At 46.2% G+C, this 16,989-nt stretch overlaps 1 protein-coding gene across 1 annotated transcript; it reads left to right on the plus strand.

The window, feature by feature from the left end:
* The first annotated feature begins 1,318 nt into the window (after positions 1-1,318).
* Positions 1,319-12,691, plus strand: LOC106611787 (neuronal acetylcholine receptor subunit non-alpha-3). Its single transcript, XM_014212373.2, has 6 exons — positions 1,319-1,628; positions 3,081-3,226; positions 9,666-9,710; positions 9,814-9,923; positions 10,368-11,289; positions 11,416-12,691. Exons 1-6 carry the CDS (start codon positions 1,562-1,564, stop codon positions 11,572-11,574), a joined length of 1,449 nt encoding a protein of 482 aa, XP_014067848.1. The 5' UTR covers positions 1,319-1,561; the 3' UTR covers positions 11,575-12,691.
* The last annotated feature ends 4,298 nt before the right edge of the window (positions 12,692-16,989 follow it).

Below are 16,989 nucleotides of genomic sequence, written 5' to 3' on the forward strand. Positions count from 1 at the left end.
CTGATGGAAAATGACAGGGTGGCCATCAACATAGAAAAACAGTCTCAGAGAGAGAGAGAGGGGAGAGAGAGAGATATTTGAGAGAGAGTGAGAGAGAGAGGGAGGGGGAGAGAGAGAGAGAAAGAGATATTTGAGAGAGAGAGAGAGAACGCGAGAGAGAGAGGGGTGAGACAAAGAGATATTTGAGAGAGAGAGAGAAAGAGAGAGAGAGTGAGTGAGAAAGAGAAAGAATGAGAGAGAGTGAGTGAGTGTGTGTGTGAGATATATTTGAGAGAGAGAGAGAGAGAGGGAGAGATATTTGAGAGAGAGAGAGAAAGTGAGAGAGAGGGGGGAGAGAGAAAGAGATATTTGAGAGAGAGAGAGAGTGAGAAAGCGAGAGAGAGAGGGGGTGAGAGAAAGAGATATTTGAGAAAGAGAGAGAAAGAGAGAGAGTGAGAAAGAGATAAAGAATGTGAGAGAGTGAGTGTGTGTGTGTGTGAGAGAGATATTTGAGAGAGAGGGAGGGAGAGATATTTGAGAGAGCGAGAGAGAGAGGGGGAGAGAGAAAGAGATATTTGAGAGTGAGAGAGAACGCGAGAGAGAGAGGGGTGAGAGAAAGAGATATTTGGGAGAGAGAGAGTGAGTGAGTGAGTGAGTGAGTGAGTAAGTGAGTGAGTGAGTGAATGAGTGAGTGAGTGAGTGAGAGAGAGAGAGAGTGATGTGCCATCTCTAGTGAAGTGCCATGTCAGCATCAGGTCAGAAGAAGATTTAGTTTAGTTTCATAAAGCACTGAGTCAGCCATCCTTCCCTCTTCCCCCCTTCTCATAGTAAAGGACTCCCTCTCTAAGTAGGCTTCACCCAGCGTCAATCAATAGAGGTAAGGGTCTAGTACCACTCACTGTTCTCTTTGAGGACAGGCTGATGCCAAACCTTTTACCAGTTCTTCATCCCAAGCGATGCCGATAAGACTTTTTGTATCATATATTTTATCAACTGAAACTACCGGGAATCATCTGCTGACATCCTTCCCGAATTCACTGCTTTAAGCGCGCCCTAGTGGACAGTCCGTGCCCTGCATGTGGACTTTCAACAGACCTTACCTCAAACTGCTGCGATATATTAGGCTACCAAGCCATCTCCCAGTGTCTCAGAAGATCATTACAACAACGGCTAAACTTTAAGAGTTTAGTCTACGTGCTACAGTTTCCCCTCAGGTGCGCATGCACGCACGGTAATCTGCCAGGTGCTGTGGATCCTTAGCGGTTCCTCTGATTGGTTTAGGATCCTGTTTAAACCCCATTCAAACTCCCGCTCTGCTCCCTCCTCTTTGTCAGCGCGCCACACGCTGGAGGGATGTACAGAACAGCCGTCGGTGCCAGTCCTCCACGCAACTGGAGTTTTGCACACCGGGAGCTCAGTGGAGGGCTCGTTTTCAATATTAGATAGGGTTTATTTTTCATTGTCAGCGTCACTAACGGAATTATGGGACTTTTTCATTGCTACGGGGGCTCTCGATTAGTTGTATGTCTTTAATGCATGATATTAGTTTATAGAAGCCTCTACAGAGCGGAGGAGAATCATCATGAGTTTGCGGGTATCTCTGCTTGTCCTTTCGGCGATGTGTGCGCTTTGTCTCGGCACCATCCCCGGTAAGTACAGGAACTGGAACAACTGCATGTGTTGTATGACAAGTAGTGTGAGTTCTAAACGTGTGGGGCTTGCGAGGGATAGCCTATATGGAACTGAAAAGTGCACTGGGTTAGGATGGAAATAAAGGTTCCTCTATCCAGGTCACAGGGGGGGAAACCATAACACATCTGGCCTTACATCCAAGTTACGATATGACCTTCCTCAAGATTCCAATTACTCATATTCCATCTGACAAACTGGAAGCATTAACTGCGCGCCTGTTTCTCGAAGCAACCAGGATCAATCTCCGGAGGACGCTCGCGCCGGTCTGGTTCAGTTTCTGCTGACAGACAGAACCGGTCGACGGAAGCAGTGACAGACACGGTGTCAGGTGACAGTGTCTGTCTCTCTTTCTGTTCTCTTTCTGAAACTAACGGTCATAATATCTGGTGAATTATTGAAGGGCAATTTCCATTTGCCAGTAACACCCCAAGGCTGTTTGTAAACGATTGGTATATATATGTGAAGGTTATGTTGAAGATGGCTAAATCTAAGTAGAGGGTTGCATTTTATTTCTATTGTAATACAGTTTTGATTCCTGGAAGGAAAGGATGTTAAGGCTGACAAAATGGGAGCCAGAGGGTAAATCAGCTCTAGCTGCAGATTAAGGGGCACATGCACACATACACACCCACACATTATAAACACTTTATTTTAATCCAGCAATCAAATTTTACAAAAAAAGGATCCAACTATTTCAAAGGTCCCTGTATGCATGGCACTCAAGGGTACAGGAAGCACCTCCTTCTCCAAACAGCTGGACTGCCCATGAGCAGTACCTGGCCAACTGGTCTCCTTCTCCAAACAGCTAGACTGCCCACGACAGCTGAAACAGAGCGGAACCTAGCCAATTGCTTTGCCCTAGTTTTTGTCAGGCCCTGCAATCTGGAGGCCACGGTCAAGCCTGTGGCCGAGACTGCCGAATATCAGCAACACCATCTTGAACCTACACCGAGGCTGTCCAAGTGTGCAAAGCACACAGAAAGCGAGGGAGGGATGAACAGACCACGAAAAACACATCCTTTCAGCCACACACTCATCTCTCCTGGAGGAGTTTCAGAGGAGTTTCAAGTCCTTTGAAAATCAGCCACAGGCTGCTGTGTTGCAATGTCTGTGTCCCTCTAGCCTTCTGTCTGGCTCTCTGCTCTACCCCCTCCACTCCCACTCCTGTGTCATTGTGCAACTGTTTGATCATACTCTGATTCGTATTACTCAACCCCTTCTCATGCAGGCCCAGTTAACACCATCTAGGTGCTAAACTAAAATTAGACACCTTTTAGTCTGTGATGCTTAAACATTTTATATTAGAAATAATTGTTTAATTGACATTGAGCTTTCTCTCTTCTCTCAGCCCATTTAAACTCTCTCTCTTTTCCCCTTTCTCTCTCCCTCCCTTCCTCTCCCATCCCCAGGTGAGTTTGGATCTCTGGCTGAGATGGAGGATCTCCTGTTAAGGAACCTGTTCCAGGGGTACCAGCGCTGGGTCCGGCCCATCCAGCACGCCAACGACACGGTCACAGTACGCTTCGGACTCAAGATCTCACAGCTGGTGGACGTGGTGAGGATACTGTATGCAGGCGCAGGCACGAACGCACAAATGCTAAACGCACACATGCTAAACACACACAGTGGCTAAAGACCTTGCCATAAAAACAAACAGTAAAAGACATGGACGTTTTAAAATATCTTGTCTGAATGGCTTGAGCCATGTAGTTCTTGTAATTCTGACCCTGTCCATGTTGCTCAAACAAGTCATGCTGAAAGAAAGGACTCCTATAAACCACAGTGGAACAACTCCACTCCTGAGCTGGCCAAGGTCCTGAAATAATGCTGGTGGCCTCAGTGGAACTTCTATCTAGCTTTTTCTCTCCTTTTATGAAACTCTCAGAACACGCTCTTTTCCAGCAGCTTTACATTTTTCAGGGCCTGATTTGATAAGGTGAGGTGGTTTAGCAGTTCTGTCAAAGAACACAAGCAGCCAATAGAACAGTCCCATTCATGGTCTTCAATATGAACCTTGCCTAAACAAACAGCAGGATACATATTCCCTACTCTCTCTCTCTTTCTCCCTCTGAGGGGAGGTAATGTAATTGTTTCAACTCAAAAAGCGTGGTTGTAAATACTAACTGAAATCATACCAAAGAGAGAGAATGAGAATGAAAGAATATATGAAGAGACAGGGGGAGAGGAAGAAAGAGAGCTGAAGCACAGGAAAAAGAGGGATAGGATAGGAAGAGAGAACCTGGAAGATAGAATCACAGGAGAAAGTGATAGATAGAGAGAGGAGTGCTCTGCTTCAGGCTGATAAGTGGTGCCAGTGTTGCTAGCCGTCTGTCCTGTATTAGGTTACAGTTCACCTCTGGACTATGTAAACTAAAATCTTCCCTGTCATGTTGTCTTGCACCAAATGATCCTAAAGGAAACTCTGAAATGGAAATATGGAATATTCACATGAAAATTTGTCGCCAATTGGATGGAAACGTATAGCTATAGACACCCTAAAGACTGGCAAATGCGCTAGTCCAGTGTCACTTTGATCATGGTTCACTAGCAGCCCCAAACATCTAAAGAATAAGCCAACCTTGTAAGAATTGAACTTAAACTCCCCCTTCATTCTCATCTGGAGGTAGATCATTTTTTTCATCTCTGTACTTATTTCCATCGTGGTCCCTATGTTTTCCATAAGTACATACAGTTGAAGTCGGAAGTTTACGTACACTTAGGTTGGAGTCATTAAAACTCGTTTTTCAACCACTCCACAAATTTCTTGTTAACAAACTATAGTTTTGGCAAATCGGTTAGGACATCTACTTTGTGCATGACACAAGTCATTTTTCCAACAATTGTTTACAGACCGATTATTTCACTTATAATTCACTGCTCCAAAAGAAGCCACTGCTCCAAAACCGCCATAAAAAAGCCAGACTATGGTTTGCAACTGCACATGGGGACAAAGATCTTACTTTTGGAGAAATGTCCTCTGGTCTGATGAAACAAAAATAGAACTGCTTGGCCATAATGACCATCGTTATGTTTGAAGGAAAAAGGGGAATGCTTGCAAGTCGAAGAACACCATCCCAACTGTGAAGCACGGGGGTGGCAGCATCATGTTGTGGGGGTGCTTTGCTGCAGGAGGGACCGGTGCACTTCACAAAATAGAAGGCATCATGAGGAATGAAAATTATGTGGATATATTGAAGCAACATCTCAAGACATCATTCAGGAAGTTAAAGCTTGGTCGCAAATGGGTCTTCCAAATGGACAATGACCCCAAGCATACTTCCAAAGTTGTGGCAAAGTGACAACAAAGTCAAGGCATTGGAGTGGCCATCACAAAGCCCTGACCTCAATCCTATAGAAAATTTGTGGGCAGAACTGAAAAAGTGTGTGCGAGCAAGGACGCAAACAAACCTGACTCAGTTACACCAGCTCTGTCAGGAGGAATGGGCCAAAATTCATCCAACTTATTGTGGGAAGGCTACCCGAAAAGTTTGATCCAAGTTAAAACATTTAAAGGCAATGCTACCAAATACTAATTGAGTGTATGTACACTTCTGACCCACTGGGAATGTGATGAAAGAAATAATAGCTGAAATAAATCACTCTCTACTATTATTCTGACATTTCACATTTTTAAATAAAGTGGTGATCCTAACTGACATGGGACAGGGAATTTTTACTAGGATTAAATGTCAGGAATTGTGAAACTGAGTTTAAATGTATTTGGCTAAGGTGTATGTAATCTTCTGACTTCAATTGTGTGTGTGTATATATATACACTGCTCAAAAAAATAAAGGGAACACTTAAACAACACATCCTAGATCTGAATGAAAGAAATAATCTTATTTAATACTTTTTTTCTTTACATAGTTGAATGTGCTGACAACAAAATCACACAAAAAGAATCAATGGAAATCCAATTTATCAACCCATGGAGGTCTGGATTTGGAGTCACACTCAAAATTAAAGTGGAAAACCACACTACAGGCTGATCCAACTTCGATGTAATGTCCTTAAAACAAGTCAAAATGAGGCTCAGTAGTGTGTGTGGCCTCCACGTGCCTGTATGACCTCCCTACAACGCCTGGGCATGCTCCTGATGAGGTGGCGGATGGTCTCCTGAGGGATCTCCTCCCAGACCTGGACTAAAGCATCCGCCAACTCCTGGACAGTCTGTGGTACAACGTGGAGTTGGTGGATGGAGCGAGACATGATGTCCCAGATGTGCTCAATTGGATTCAGGTCTGGGGAACGGGCGGGCCAGTCCATAGCATCAATGCCTTCCTCTTGCAGGAACTGCTGACACACTCCAGCCACATGAGGTCTAGCATTGTCTTGCATTAGGAGGAACCCAGGGCCAACCGCACCAGCATATGGTCTCACAAGGGGTCAGAGGATCTCATCTCGGTACCTAATGGCAGTCAGGCTACCTCTGGCGAGCACATGGAGGGCTGTGCGGCCCCCCCAAAGAAATGCCACCCCACACCATGACTGACCCACCACCAAACCGGTCATGCTGGAGGATGTTGCAGGCAGCAGAACGTTCTCCACGGCGTCTCCAGACTCTGTCACGTCTGTCACGTGCTCAGTGTGAACCTGCTTTCATCTGTGAAGAGCACAGGGCGCCAGTGGCAAATTTGCCAATCTTGGTGTTCTTTCGCAAATGCCAAACGTCCTGCACGGTGTTGGGCTGTAAGCACAACCCCCACCTGTGGACGTCGGGCCCTCATACCACCCTCATGGAGTCTGTTTCTGACCATTTGAGCAGACACATGCACATTTGTGGCCTGCTGGAGGTCATTTTGCAGGGCTCTGGCAGTGCTTCTCCTGCTCCTCCTTGCACAAAGGCGGAGGTAGCGGTCCTGCTGCTGGGTTGTTGCCCTCCTACGGCCTCCTCCACGTCTCCTGATGTACTGGCCTGTCTCCTGGTAGCGCCTCCATGCTCTGGACACTACGCTGACAGACACAGCAAACCTTCTAGCCACAGCTCACATTGATGTGCCATCTTGGATGAGCTGCACTACCTGAGCCACTTGTGTGGGTTGTAGACTCCGTCTCATGTTACCACTAGAGTGAAAGCACCGCCAGCATTCAAAAGTGACCAAAACATCAGCCAGGAAGCATAGGAACTGAGAAGTGGTCTGTGGTCCCCACCTGCAGAACCACTCCTTTATTGGGGGTGTCTTGCTAATTGCCTATAATTTCCACCTGTTGTCTATTCCATTTGCACAACAGCATGTGAAATGTATTGTCAATCAGTGTTGCTTCCTAAGTGGACAGTTTGATTTCACAGAAGTGTGATTGACTTGGAGTTACATTGTGTTGTTTAAGTGTTCCCTTTATTTTTTTGAGCAGTGTATATTTGTTTGCAAACTGATCTGTGACGTGTGTTAATGACAAAAAAAGCAAAAAATGCGGGGCTCAAAACAGGTGGCGCTCTGCCCCTCCTGCCCTGAATGACGGGTCGCCACTGCCCGCAATGGGGTCAGAGGCAGAGAATCCCAGTGGAGAGAGGAGAGCCAGCCAGGAAGAGACAGCAAGCAGCACTGCCTTGCCGTTCACCTTCGCACCCCTGGACCAGACTACACTCAATCATTGAACCTACTGAAGAGCTGAGTCTTCAGTAAAGACTTAAAGGTTGACACCGAGTCTGCGTCTCTCACATGTATAGGCAGACCACTCAATAAAAATGTACCTCTATTGGATAAAGCTCAACATTTTGTGGACCGTAGCGTACGTGTAGGCGTGTATGACAGGACCAAATCAGAGAGATGGATAGGAGCAAGTCGATGTAATGCTTTGTAGGTTAGCAGTAAAACCTTAATCAGCCCTAGAGGCTAGCACTGGAGTAATATGATCACATATTTTGGTTCTAGTCAACATTCTAGCAGCCGTATTTAGCACTAACTGAAATTGATTTAGTGCTTTATCCGGGCAGCCAGAGAGCAAAGCATTGTAGTATTCTAATCTAGAAGTGACAAAAGCATGGATTAGCTTTTCTGCATCATTTTTGGAAAAAACGTTTCAGATTTTTGCAATGTTACAAAGATGGAAGAAAGCTGCCTTTGAAATATTCTTGATATGTTCGTCAAAAGCGAGGTCAGGGTCCAGAGAAACACCGATGTCTTTCACAGTTTAATTTGAGAAGACTGTACAACCATCAAGATTAATTGTCAGATCAAACAACAGATCTCTTTGTTTCTTGGGACCTAGACCTAGCATCTCTGTTTTGTCTGAGTTTAAAAGTAAACCATTTTCCGCCATTCACTTCCTTCATGTCTGAAACACAGGCTTCCAGGGTAAGCAGTTTTGGGGCTGCACTATGTCTCATCAAAATGTACATGTGTGTGTGTCATTCACAAAGCAGTGAAAGTTGACATTGTGTTTCCAAATGACATCAAGAGGTAGAATATATAGTGAAAACGATAGTGGTCCTAAAACGGAAACTTGAGGAACACCGAAACTTACATCCACAGAGACGAACTGATATCTTTCCCGACAGATGAGATCTAAACCACGCAATAATTTGTAAGTGTAACCCAATTAGGGTTTCCAATCTCTCCAAAAGAATGTGGTGATCGACGGTGTCAAAAGCGGCACTAAGGTCTAGGAGCACGAGGACAGATGCATTAAAAGGTAATTTACCCCCTTCACGAGTGCAGTTTCAGTTTTATGATGGGGTCTCAAACCAGAATGTAGCAGTTGGTATATTTTATTTGTCTTCAGGAAGGCAGGGAGTTGCTGTGCAACAGCTTTTTCAAATAGAGAGGAGTGGGTGATTCAATATAGGCTAATAGTTTTTACATTTTCCGGGTCAAGGTTTGTCTTTTTCAAGAGAAGCTTTAATACTGCCACTTTTCCAGTGAGTTTGGTACACATCCGGAGGATAGGGAGCTGTTTATTATGTTCAACATAGGCAGGCCAAGCTCAGGAAGTAGCTCTTTCAGTAGTTTAGTTGGAATAGGGTCCACTATGCAGCTGGATTAAAAAACTTGAGTGTCTCCATTGATCCTAGGTCCTGGCAGTTCTGTGCAGATTCAGGACAACTGAGTTTTGGAGAAATACTCAGATTCAAAGAGGAGTCTGATCATTAGAAAGCAAAATTACAATCTTTTCATCTAAGAATTTCATGAATTCATCACTTCTGAAGTAAAAGCCATCTTCTCTTGGGGAATGCTGCTTTTAATTAGCTTTGGGACAGTATCAAAACTAAATGATGGATTGTTCTTATTCTCCTCATTAGGTTGGAAAAATAGGCTGATCGAGCAGCAGTGAGGGCTCTTCGATATTGCACGGTATTGTCTTTCCAAGCTAGTCGGAAGACTTCCAGTTTGGTGGAGAGGTTATGGACATGCAGTCAGTGTCCAGATTTCAGTTCCAATTTAACCCATCTGAACAGTTGGCTACAGTTCCCTTGACGTGCCATAGGCCTACAGTATGTGAAGTCCCCATCTTCTGACTGGAATTTTGTATAGCACCTCACAATCATCACACAACATAGGCACTGCTATCCTCTTTTACCACTTCACCAGATCTTTCTAAAACATTACTTTTCAGGCCCTTTATTTTCAACTCTCCATTACGCAGATGTTACTCTTAATGATTTCAACTCTGACATTGTCCTTTTTGCCTCCGTGGATCGACGTTAACTTTTTATGCCGTTCCCAAAAGCATTTGGCGATTGGCGTGTTGGCTATTTGGCGCCCGTACGGTTTGGCCCTAACGCTTAGGCTTATGCACTAATACCAGACAGACTAAAATAATAAAGGCAAAACCTTCATGTAGCCTATAGATATAAATTGCACAAGAGCGATACATTTATAAATTGTTTAAGGTTTAATCATGACATAATGTAAAAAGGTAATGGAACAGACAGCAAAATTTGATTCCATTTAAATGACATACGATACACATTTCTAACCTGGATGTCTCCTCCTCTCCTCTGCTCCACTCTACATGACCTCTCTTTCTCTCTCGCTCTCTCACACACACACAGGATGAGAAGAACCAGCTGATGACCACTAATGTGTGGCTGTGGCAGGTGAGGAGAAGGGGGTCACTGTAGCTTGTAAAAGAGGCATAGAAACTGTGTTGTTGTCCACAGAAGAGGATAGATAGATAACAATCTGTTTTTCCCTCAACAGGAGTGGATCGATTATAAACTGCGATGGAACCCTGAGGACTATGGTGGGATCACATCTATCAGAGTTCCATCTGAGACTATCTGGCTGCCTGACATTGTGCTCTATGAGAAGTAAGCTCAATGATAATGTCACATGTTATGAAGGGTTCCATTTAGCATAATGTCTTCAGACAAGACAGTGTAGCCTCCACCTATTTTCACACTAATAGCCCACATTGATACTCTATATCCTTTTTGTTTGATGTATTCCTAAAATATGTTTTATACACACCCTAGAAAGCCATTATGAGGGTTAGCTCTCGGGCTACAATGAAAGGCGGCCAGTGTGTAGGGAAAAAAGATATCGGAGTTCAAAAAGTACTCGTACTCAAAACCATGAAGGCGAATAACTCAAGGAGGCCGAGATCCAAAAATCATATAAATAAATTAATCCATGCTCAAAAGAATACAAAAAGTGGAAGTGCAAGGTGCAAGTAAAATAAGTTTCGGACTTATACACACCCTAACCATAATATGAACCCTAATCTTACCCCCTGCCCCTCTCTCCTCTCCCAGTGCTGACGGACGGTTCGAGGGCTCCCTGATGACCAAAGCCATCGTTAAGTCCAATGGTAGAATCACGTGGACCCCACCGGCCAGCTACAAGTCAGCCTGCACTATGGACGTCACCTTCTTCCCCTTTGACAGACAGAACTGCTCCATGAAGTTTGGCTCCTGGACATACGATGGTAACATGGTGGACATGATCCTGTTAGATGACTATGTCGACAGGAAGGACTTCTTCGACAACGGAGAGTGGGAGATCCTGAACGCCACGGGGGCCAGAGGAAACCGGCGAGACGGGATGTATTCCTTCCCCTTTATAACGTACTCGTTCATTCTGAAACGTCTCCCGCTGTTCTATACACTCTTTCTTATTATTCCGTGCCTCGGTCTGTCGTTCCTGACCGTGCTGGTGTTCTATCTTCCGTCGGATGAAGGGGAGAAGCTCTCTCTCTCCACCTCCGTCCTTGTGTCTCTCACTGTGTTCCTCCTGGTCATAGAAGAGATCATCCCATCTTCCTCCAAGGTCATCCCTCTCATCGGGGAGTACCTCCTCTTCATCATGATCTTCGTCACCCTGTCCATCATCGTCACGGTGTTTGTCATCAACGTGCACCACCGGTCCTCAGCCACCTACCACCCCATGTCCCCCTGGGTTCGCTCCCTCTTCCTTCAGAGGCTACCTTGGATGCTGTGCATGCGGGGCCACACTGACCGGTACCACTACCCAGAGCTGGCGCCGGAGAGCCCTGAGCTGAATCCCCCGTCTGGGGGCCGGAGTGGTGGTCAGAGGGGGAGCAGCGGGGCCTATGGACCGAGTCCTCTGGAGGGGAAGGAAGATGAGAGTCAAGCCTGGGTCACCATGCTGGAGAGAGCTACGTACTCCGTGCGTTACATCAGCTGCCATATACGCAAGGAACACTTTATCAGAGAGGTGGGTCACAATGCTATATGTTTTAATCAACATGATATGTAGTGTAATGCCCAGTTATATAATGTTATACTAAGATGCTGAATTTGTTCCTGTTTCCCTGATTTTTCCTGTTCTTCCCGTTTTCAGGTGGTCCAGGACTGGAAGTTTGTGGCTCAGGTTCTGGACAGGATCTTCCTGTGGGCCTTCCTCACGGTGTCTGTCCTGGGGACCATCCTAATCTTCACCCCTGCCCTGCAGATATTCCTTAGTACCCCTCCCCAGTCGGGACCCAGCAACCCCCATTAACTCATCACCCCCTCCCCAGTCCAGACCTAGCATCCCCCTCTAACTCAGCACCCAGTCCAGGCCCTCTACCCCTTCCGAATTCCCCAAACTGAGGCCTGGACACCCTACCAACAACTCAACTCTGACCCCCAGTCTGGATCTATAGCCCCCTCTATCTCCAGTTTCTCCTGAGCTTTTCAGCCAACTGGCTATAGTCAGCACAGCCAACCCCCTACTGTTGAGCTATGCCCTGCCTTCCCGTGCCACACCTTGAGTCAGAATTATCACATCACCACGCAGTTCTGCTATAGATCCTTTACCCGTGTTTACATATTACATTGTCTTTATGACAGTTGACTCGATGTACAGAAGATGAATGACAAAGCTAATTAGAAAGGTGTTCAAAGTTTGTATCAAAGCCACAATAGTATGTACAGTAATGTAGCATTCTATAGCACAAACATTGACTGAAATACTTTGAATTAGTGTAAAATGTACAATATATTCTCTGTAGGCACCAACAACATACTTAGTTCTTCTCATTATACTCCTCAAAGCCGTTATCGTCCGACCCAACTATTGTGATCTTAGTTAGTGTAACTTAGTTTGTCTGTGAGTAGAATGGTAGCGGCATCCAGGCCGATCTGTTTGGACGATCGGTGTTCTATTTGTGGTGATTCGGGCGGCAGGTAGCCTCGTGGTTAGAACGAATCCCCCGAGCTGACAAGGTAAACATCGGTCGTTCTGCCCCTGAACAAGGCAGTTAACCCACTGTTCCTAGGCCGTCATTGTAAATAAGAATTTGTTCTTAACTGACTTGCCTAATTAAATAAAAATAAATTGTGGAGGGTCCTCAGTTGCTAGGAATTGTTTGAGTTCTGTTTTTTGTTCTGGGTGTTGTATCCTTTCACTTTTATTTCGCACTTGTTTGGGCACTCCGTCAACTAGTTAATTTAAAAACATTATTATTCAGGTACAATGAATATAGTCCCAAAAAATTCCCCCGTAGATGTCCAGCCACATTTGTGATTACTGTTAAGGAGTATGATGGGTAACACAGTGAATCAGACTCTACAAACCATTGTTTTGATGTACTGATGTACATCAAATCATAATAAAGAGATTTTGAATACCGCAAGTTTGTATTTTGTCATGTAGTTTTGAATGTCTATATATCTTCATTTGGATTCGCTTGGAACTCTGTTTGGAACGCAGATTGATGCTGCTGTTACATCGTCAAATTGCGCAAGATAGTTGTTCGTGTAGTATTATTTTATTCCACTAGGTGGCAACCTTGGTAAAACGATTGTCAGCTGTCTCTCTCCTACACATCAGCAGTCTGTAGGCCTATTGGAGGTGTTAGTCTATCAATCCTTTGGTCCTGATTCTTCACTATATGTAGATTTAAATACACACTCTTGCATGTGTTCTCATGCACACAAACACACATCCCCACACATGCAGACACTCACATGCACAGCCACCATATCAAAAAGTGGGCACCTTGCCAGAGTGCATGCAAGACAAACACAATGACATAAAGGAAAAAAAAAACATGATGTAGGATGCTTCTTTTTGGGTAGTGTGTATGTGTCTTTGAGAAGCTGTACTGTACTCCCCTAAATTCAGCTAGTAAAGTGCATGGAACTGTTTCCTCCCAGGTCTAATGCTATACTGACACTGTCTACAATATCACATTGAGCTCTTTGTTCTTCCCCTCTTTCTTCCACTCCTTCCTGTGTAACCCTTGACCTTTTCACTCTGACTCCTAAGTGTTTGCGAGAGGTCCAACCTTTCCCAGACACCTCATAACTCTGTTACCAATATGAAGATCTATGGTCTTCTTGGCCTGTTTATGTCAGGGCAGTCATTGGATCAACATGGGCTTGTTTCAGAACGACTTGTGGGTGTATTTCAGCAGTGTCTTCACCTGGGGTAGCTCAAGCGTCTCAGTGTGAATGCTGATTTTGGATAAGTTTTGCCTTTTAGATCACAAAGAATAAGACTACATGAACATGAACCTAGATCAGCACTCCTACTGTGAGATGCGTGTTACATACGTAGTCCCGAACATCAAAGTCACAGAGCCTCAGACACAAACACCAAAATGAACCTGACCCCATTCCATCACATCCCTAGGTTTTGAGTGATGTGTCCAGGCCCTGCTAAAGCCAGGGCCGTCTTATCGTGTCCGTGTGTTTGCGTGTGGACATAGATCAGGTGCATCTTAGTTTGCGTGTGTGTGTGTGCTTTGTGTGTATGTACATATTGTAGATACATGTGTGTGAGAGTGCGGATGAGTGTGTGTGTGTGTGTGTGTGTGTGTGTAATATTATCTGTGCAGATGTCCTGGGCAGTCTGTTCAATTTAAGTAACCACTCATGCAGGCAGGGGAGAGTGGACTACACACTAGTCTACTGGAGAGTGGACTACACTGTAGTCTACTGGAGAGTGGACTACACTGTAGTCTACTGGAGAGTGGACTACACGCTGGTCTACTAGAGAGTGGACTACACGCTAGTCTACTGGAGAGCGGACTACACGCTAGTCTACTGGAGAGCGGACTACACACTAGTCTACTGCATTCAATCCCATTAGTACAGCACATCTCATGTATAAAATATTTTTAAAATGAACAAGAGCCAAGCAGCTTCGTCCTCTTTATCTGACTCCATCTCTCAAGCATCCCTCCCTCCCTCCCTCATTCTTTCACTTATCAGATTTTTTTCTCAGTCACTGTTTCACTCCCAACCCCCCTTTCTTTCCACCTCTATAAAACACCTTATCTCTCATTCTCTTTCTGTCTCTCTCTCTCTCTCTCTCTCACACACACACACACACACACACACACACACACACACACACACACACACACACACACACACACACACACACACACACAGGGTGCTTGCTGACTCCTGTGGTCTGTCCTGCTGCCATATCGGATCTTGAGCTCACAGTGGGGCTCCTGCTGGTAAAGATCAGGCCACTGAGTCTCTGTCAGTCTGGATATCACCTCCAACAGAGAGAGAGAGCAGGGGGGGGTAGAGAGAGATGGGGTAGAGAGAGACAGAAGAGAGAGAGGGTAGAGAGAGAGAGAGAGATGGGGTAGAGAGAGACAGAAGAGAGAGAGGGGGTAGAGAGAGAGATGGGGTAGAGAGAGACAGAAGAGAGAGAGGGTAGAGAGAGAGATGGAGTAGATAGAGAGATCGAGTAGAGAGAGACAGAAGAGAGAGAGGGGGTAGAGAGAGAGATGGAGTAGAGAGAGACAGAAGAGAGAGAGGGGGTAGAGAGAGAGATGGAGTAGAGAGAGACAGAAGAGAGAGAGGGGGTAGAGAGAGAGATGGGGTAGAGAGTGACAGAAGAGAGAGAGGGTAGAGAGAGAGATGGGGTAGAGAGAGACAGAAGAGAGAGAGGGGGTAGAGAGAGAGATGGGGTAGAGAGAGACAGAAGAGAGAGAGGGGGTAGAGAGAGAGATGGGGTAGAGAGAGACAGAAGAGTGAGAGGGGTAGAGAGAGACAGAAGAGAGAGAGGGGGTAGAGAGAGAGAGATGGGGTAGAGACAGAAGAGAGAGAGGGGGTAGAGAGAGACAGAAGAGAGAGAGGGGGTAGAGAGAGAGAGATGGGGTAGAGACAGAAGAGAGAGAGGGGGTAGAGAGAGAGATGGGGTAGAGAGAGAGAGCGATGGGGTTGAGAGACAGAAGAGAGAGAGAGGGGGTAGAGAGAGAGATGGGGTAGAGAGAGACAGAAGAGAGAGAGGGGGTAGAGAGAGAGAGATGGGGTAGAGACAGAAGAGAGAGAGGGGGTAGAGAGAGAGATGGGGTAGAGAGAGAGAGAGATGGGGTAGAGAGACAGAAGAGAGAGAGAGAGGGGGTAGAGAGAGAGAGATGGGGTAGAGACAGAAGAGAGAGAGGGGGTAGAGAGAGAGAGATGGGGTAGAGAGAGACAGAAGAGTGAGAGGGGGTAGAGAGAGAGAGAGATGGGGTAGAGAGAGAGGGGGGTAGAGAGAGAGAGATGGGGTAGAGAGAGACAGAAGAGAGAGATGGGGTAGAGAGAGACAGAAGAGAGAGAGGGGGTAGAGAGAGAGATGGGGTAGAGACAGAAGAGAGAGAGGGGGTAGAGAGAGAGATGGGGTAGAGAGAGAGAGAGATGGGGTAGAGACAGAAGAGAGAGAGCGGGTAGAGAGAGAGATGGGGTAGAGAGAGAGAGAGATGGGGTAGAGAGAGACAGAAGAGAGAGAGGGGTAGAGAGAGAGATGGGGTAGAGAGAGAGAGAGATGGGGTAGAGAGACAGAAGAGAGAGAGAGGGGGTAGAGAGAGAGAGAGATGGGGTAGAGACAGAAGAGAGAGAGGGGGTAGAGAGAGAGAGATGGGGTAGAGAGAGACAGAAGAGAGAGATGGGGTAGAGAGAGAGATGGGGTAGAGAGAGAGAGATGGGGTAGAGACAGAAGAGAGAGACGGGGTAGAGAGAGAGAGATGGGGTAGAGAGAGACAGAAGAGTGAGAGGGGGTAGAGAGAGAGAGAGATGGGGTAGAGAGAGAGGGGGTAGAGAGAGAGAGATGGGGTAGAGAGAGACAGAAGAGAGAGATGGGGTAGAGAGAGACAGAAGAGAGAGAGGGGGTAGAGAGAGAGATGGGGTAGAGACAGAAGAGAGAGAGGGGGTAGAGAGAGAGATGGGGTAGAGAGAGAGAGAGATGGGGTAGAGACAGAAGAGAGAGAGCGGGTAGAGAGAGAGATGGGGTAGAGAGAGAGAGAGATGGGGTAGAGAGAGACAGAAGAGAGAGATGGGGTAGAGAGAGACAGAAGAGAGAGAGGGGGTAGAGAGAGAGATGGGGTAGAGACAGAAGAGAGAGAGGGGGTAGAGAGAGAGATGGGGTAGAGAGAGAGAGAGATGGGGTAGAGACAGAAGAGGGAGAGCGGGTAGAGAGAGAGATGGGGTAGAGAGAGAGAGAGATGGGGTAGAGAGAGACAGAAGAGAGAGAGGGGGTAGAGAGAGAGATGGGGTAGAGAGAGAGAGAGAGAGATGGGGTAGAGAGACAGAAGAGAGAGAGAGGGGGTAGAGAGAGAGAGAGATGGGGTAGAGACAGAAGAGAGAGAGGGGGTAGAGAGAGAGAGATGGGGTAGAGAGAGACAGAAGAGAGAGATGGGGTAGAGAGAGAGATGGGGTAGAGAGAGAGAGATGGGGTAGAGACAGAAGAGAGAGACGGGGTAGAGAGAGAGAGATGGGGTAGAGAGAGACAGAAGAGAGAGAGGGGGTAGAGAGAGAGAGATGGAGTAGAGCGAGAGGGGGTAGAGAGAGAGAGAAATAGGGAAAATGTTGAAAAGAGAGGGAGGACAGGCAGACAGTCAGACAGTCAAAGTCTATGTTCTGGAAGCTTGGCACTCAAAATCTCTCTCACCCTAGCAGCTCAGAGTTCAGATTTCCCCTGTGACAGATC

The sequence above is a fragment of the Salmo salar genome, chromosome ssa09 (genome assembly GCF_905237065.1).
Source record: "Salmo salar chromosome ssa09, Ssal_v3.1, whole genome shotgun sequence".
Taxonomy (NCBI): domain Eukaryota; kingdom Metazoa; phylum Chordata; class Actinopteri; order Salmoniformes; family Salmonidae; genus Salmo; species Salmo salar.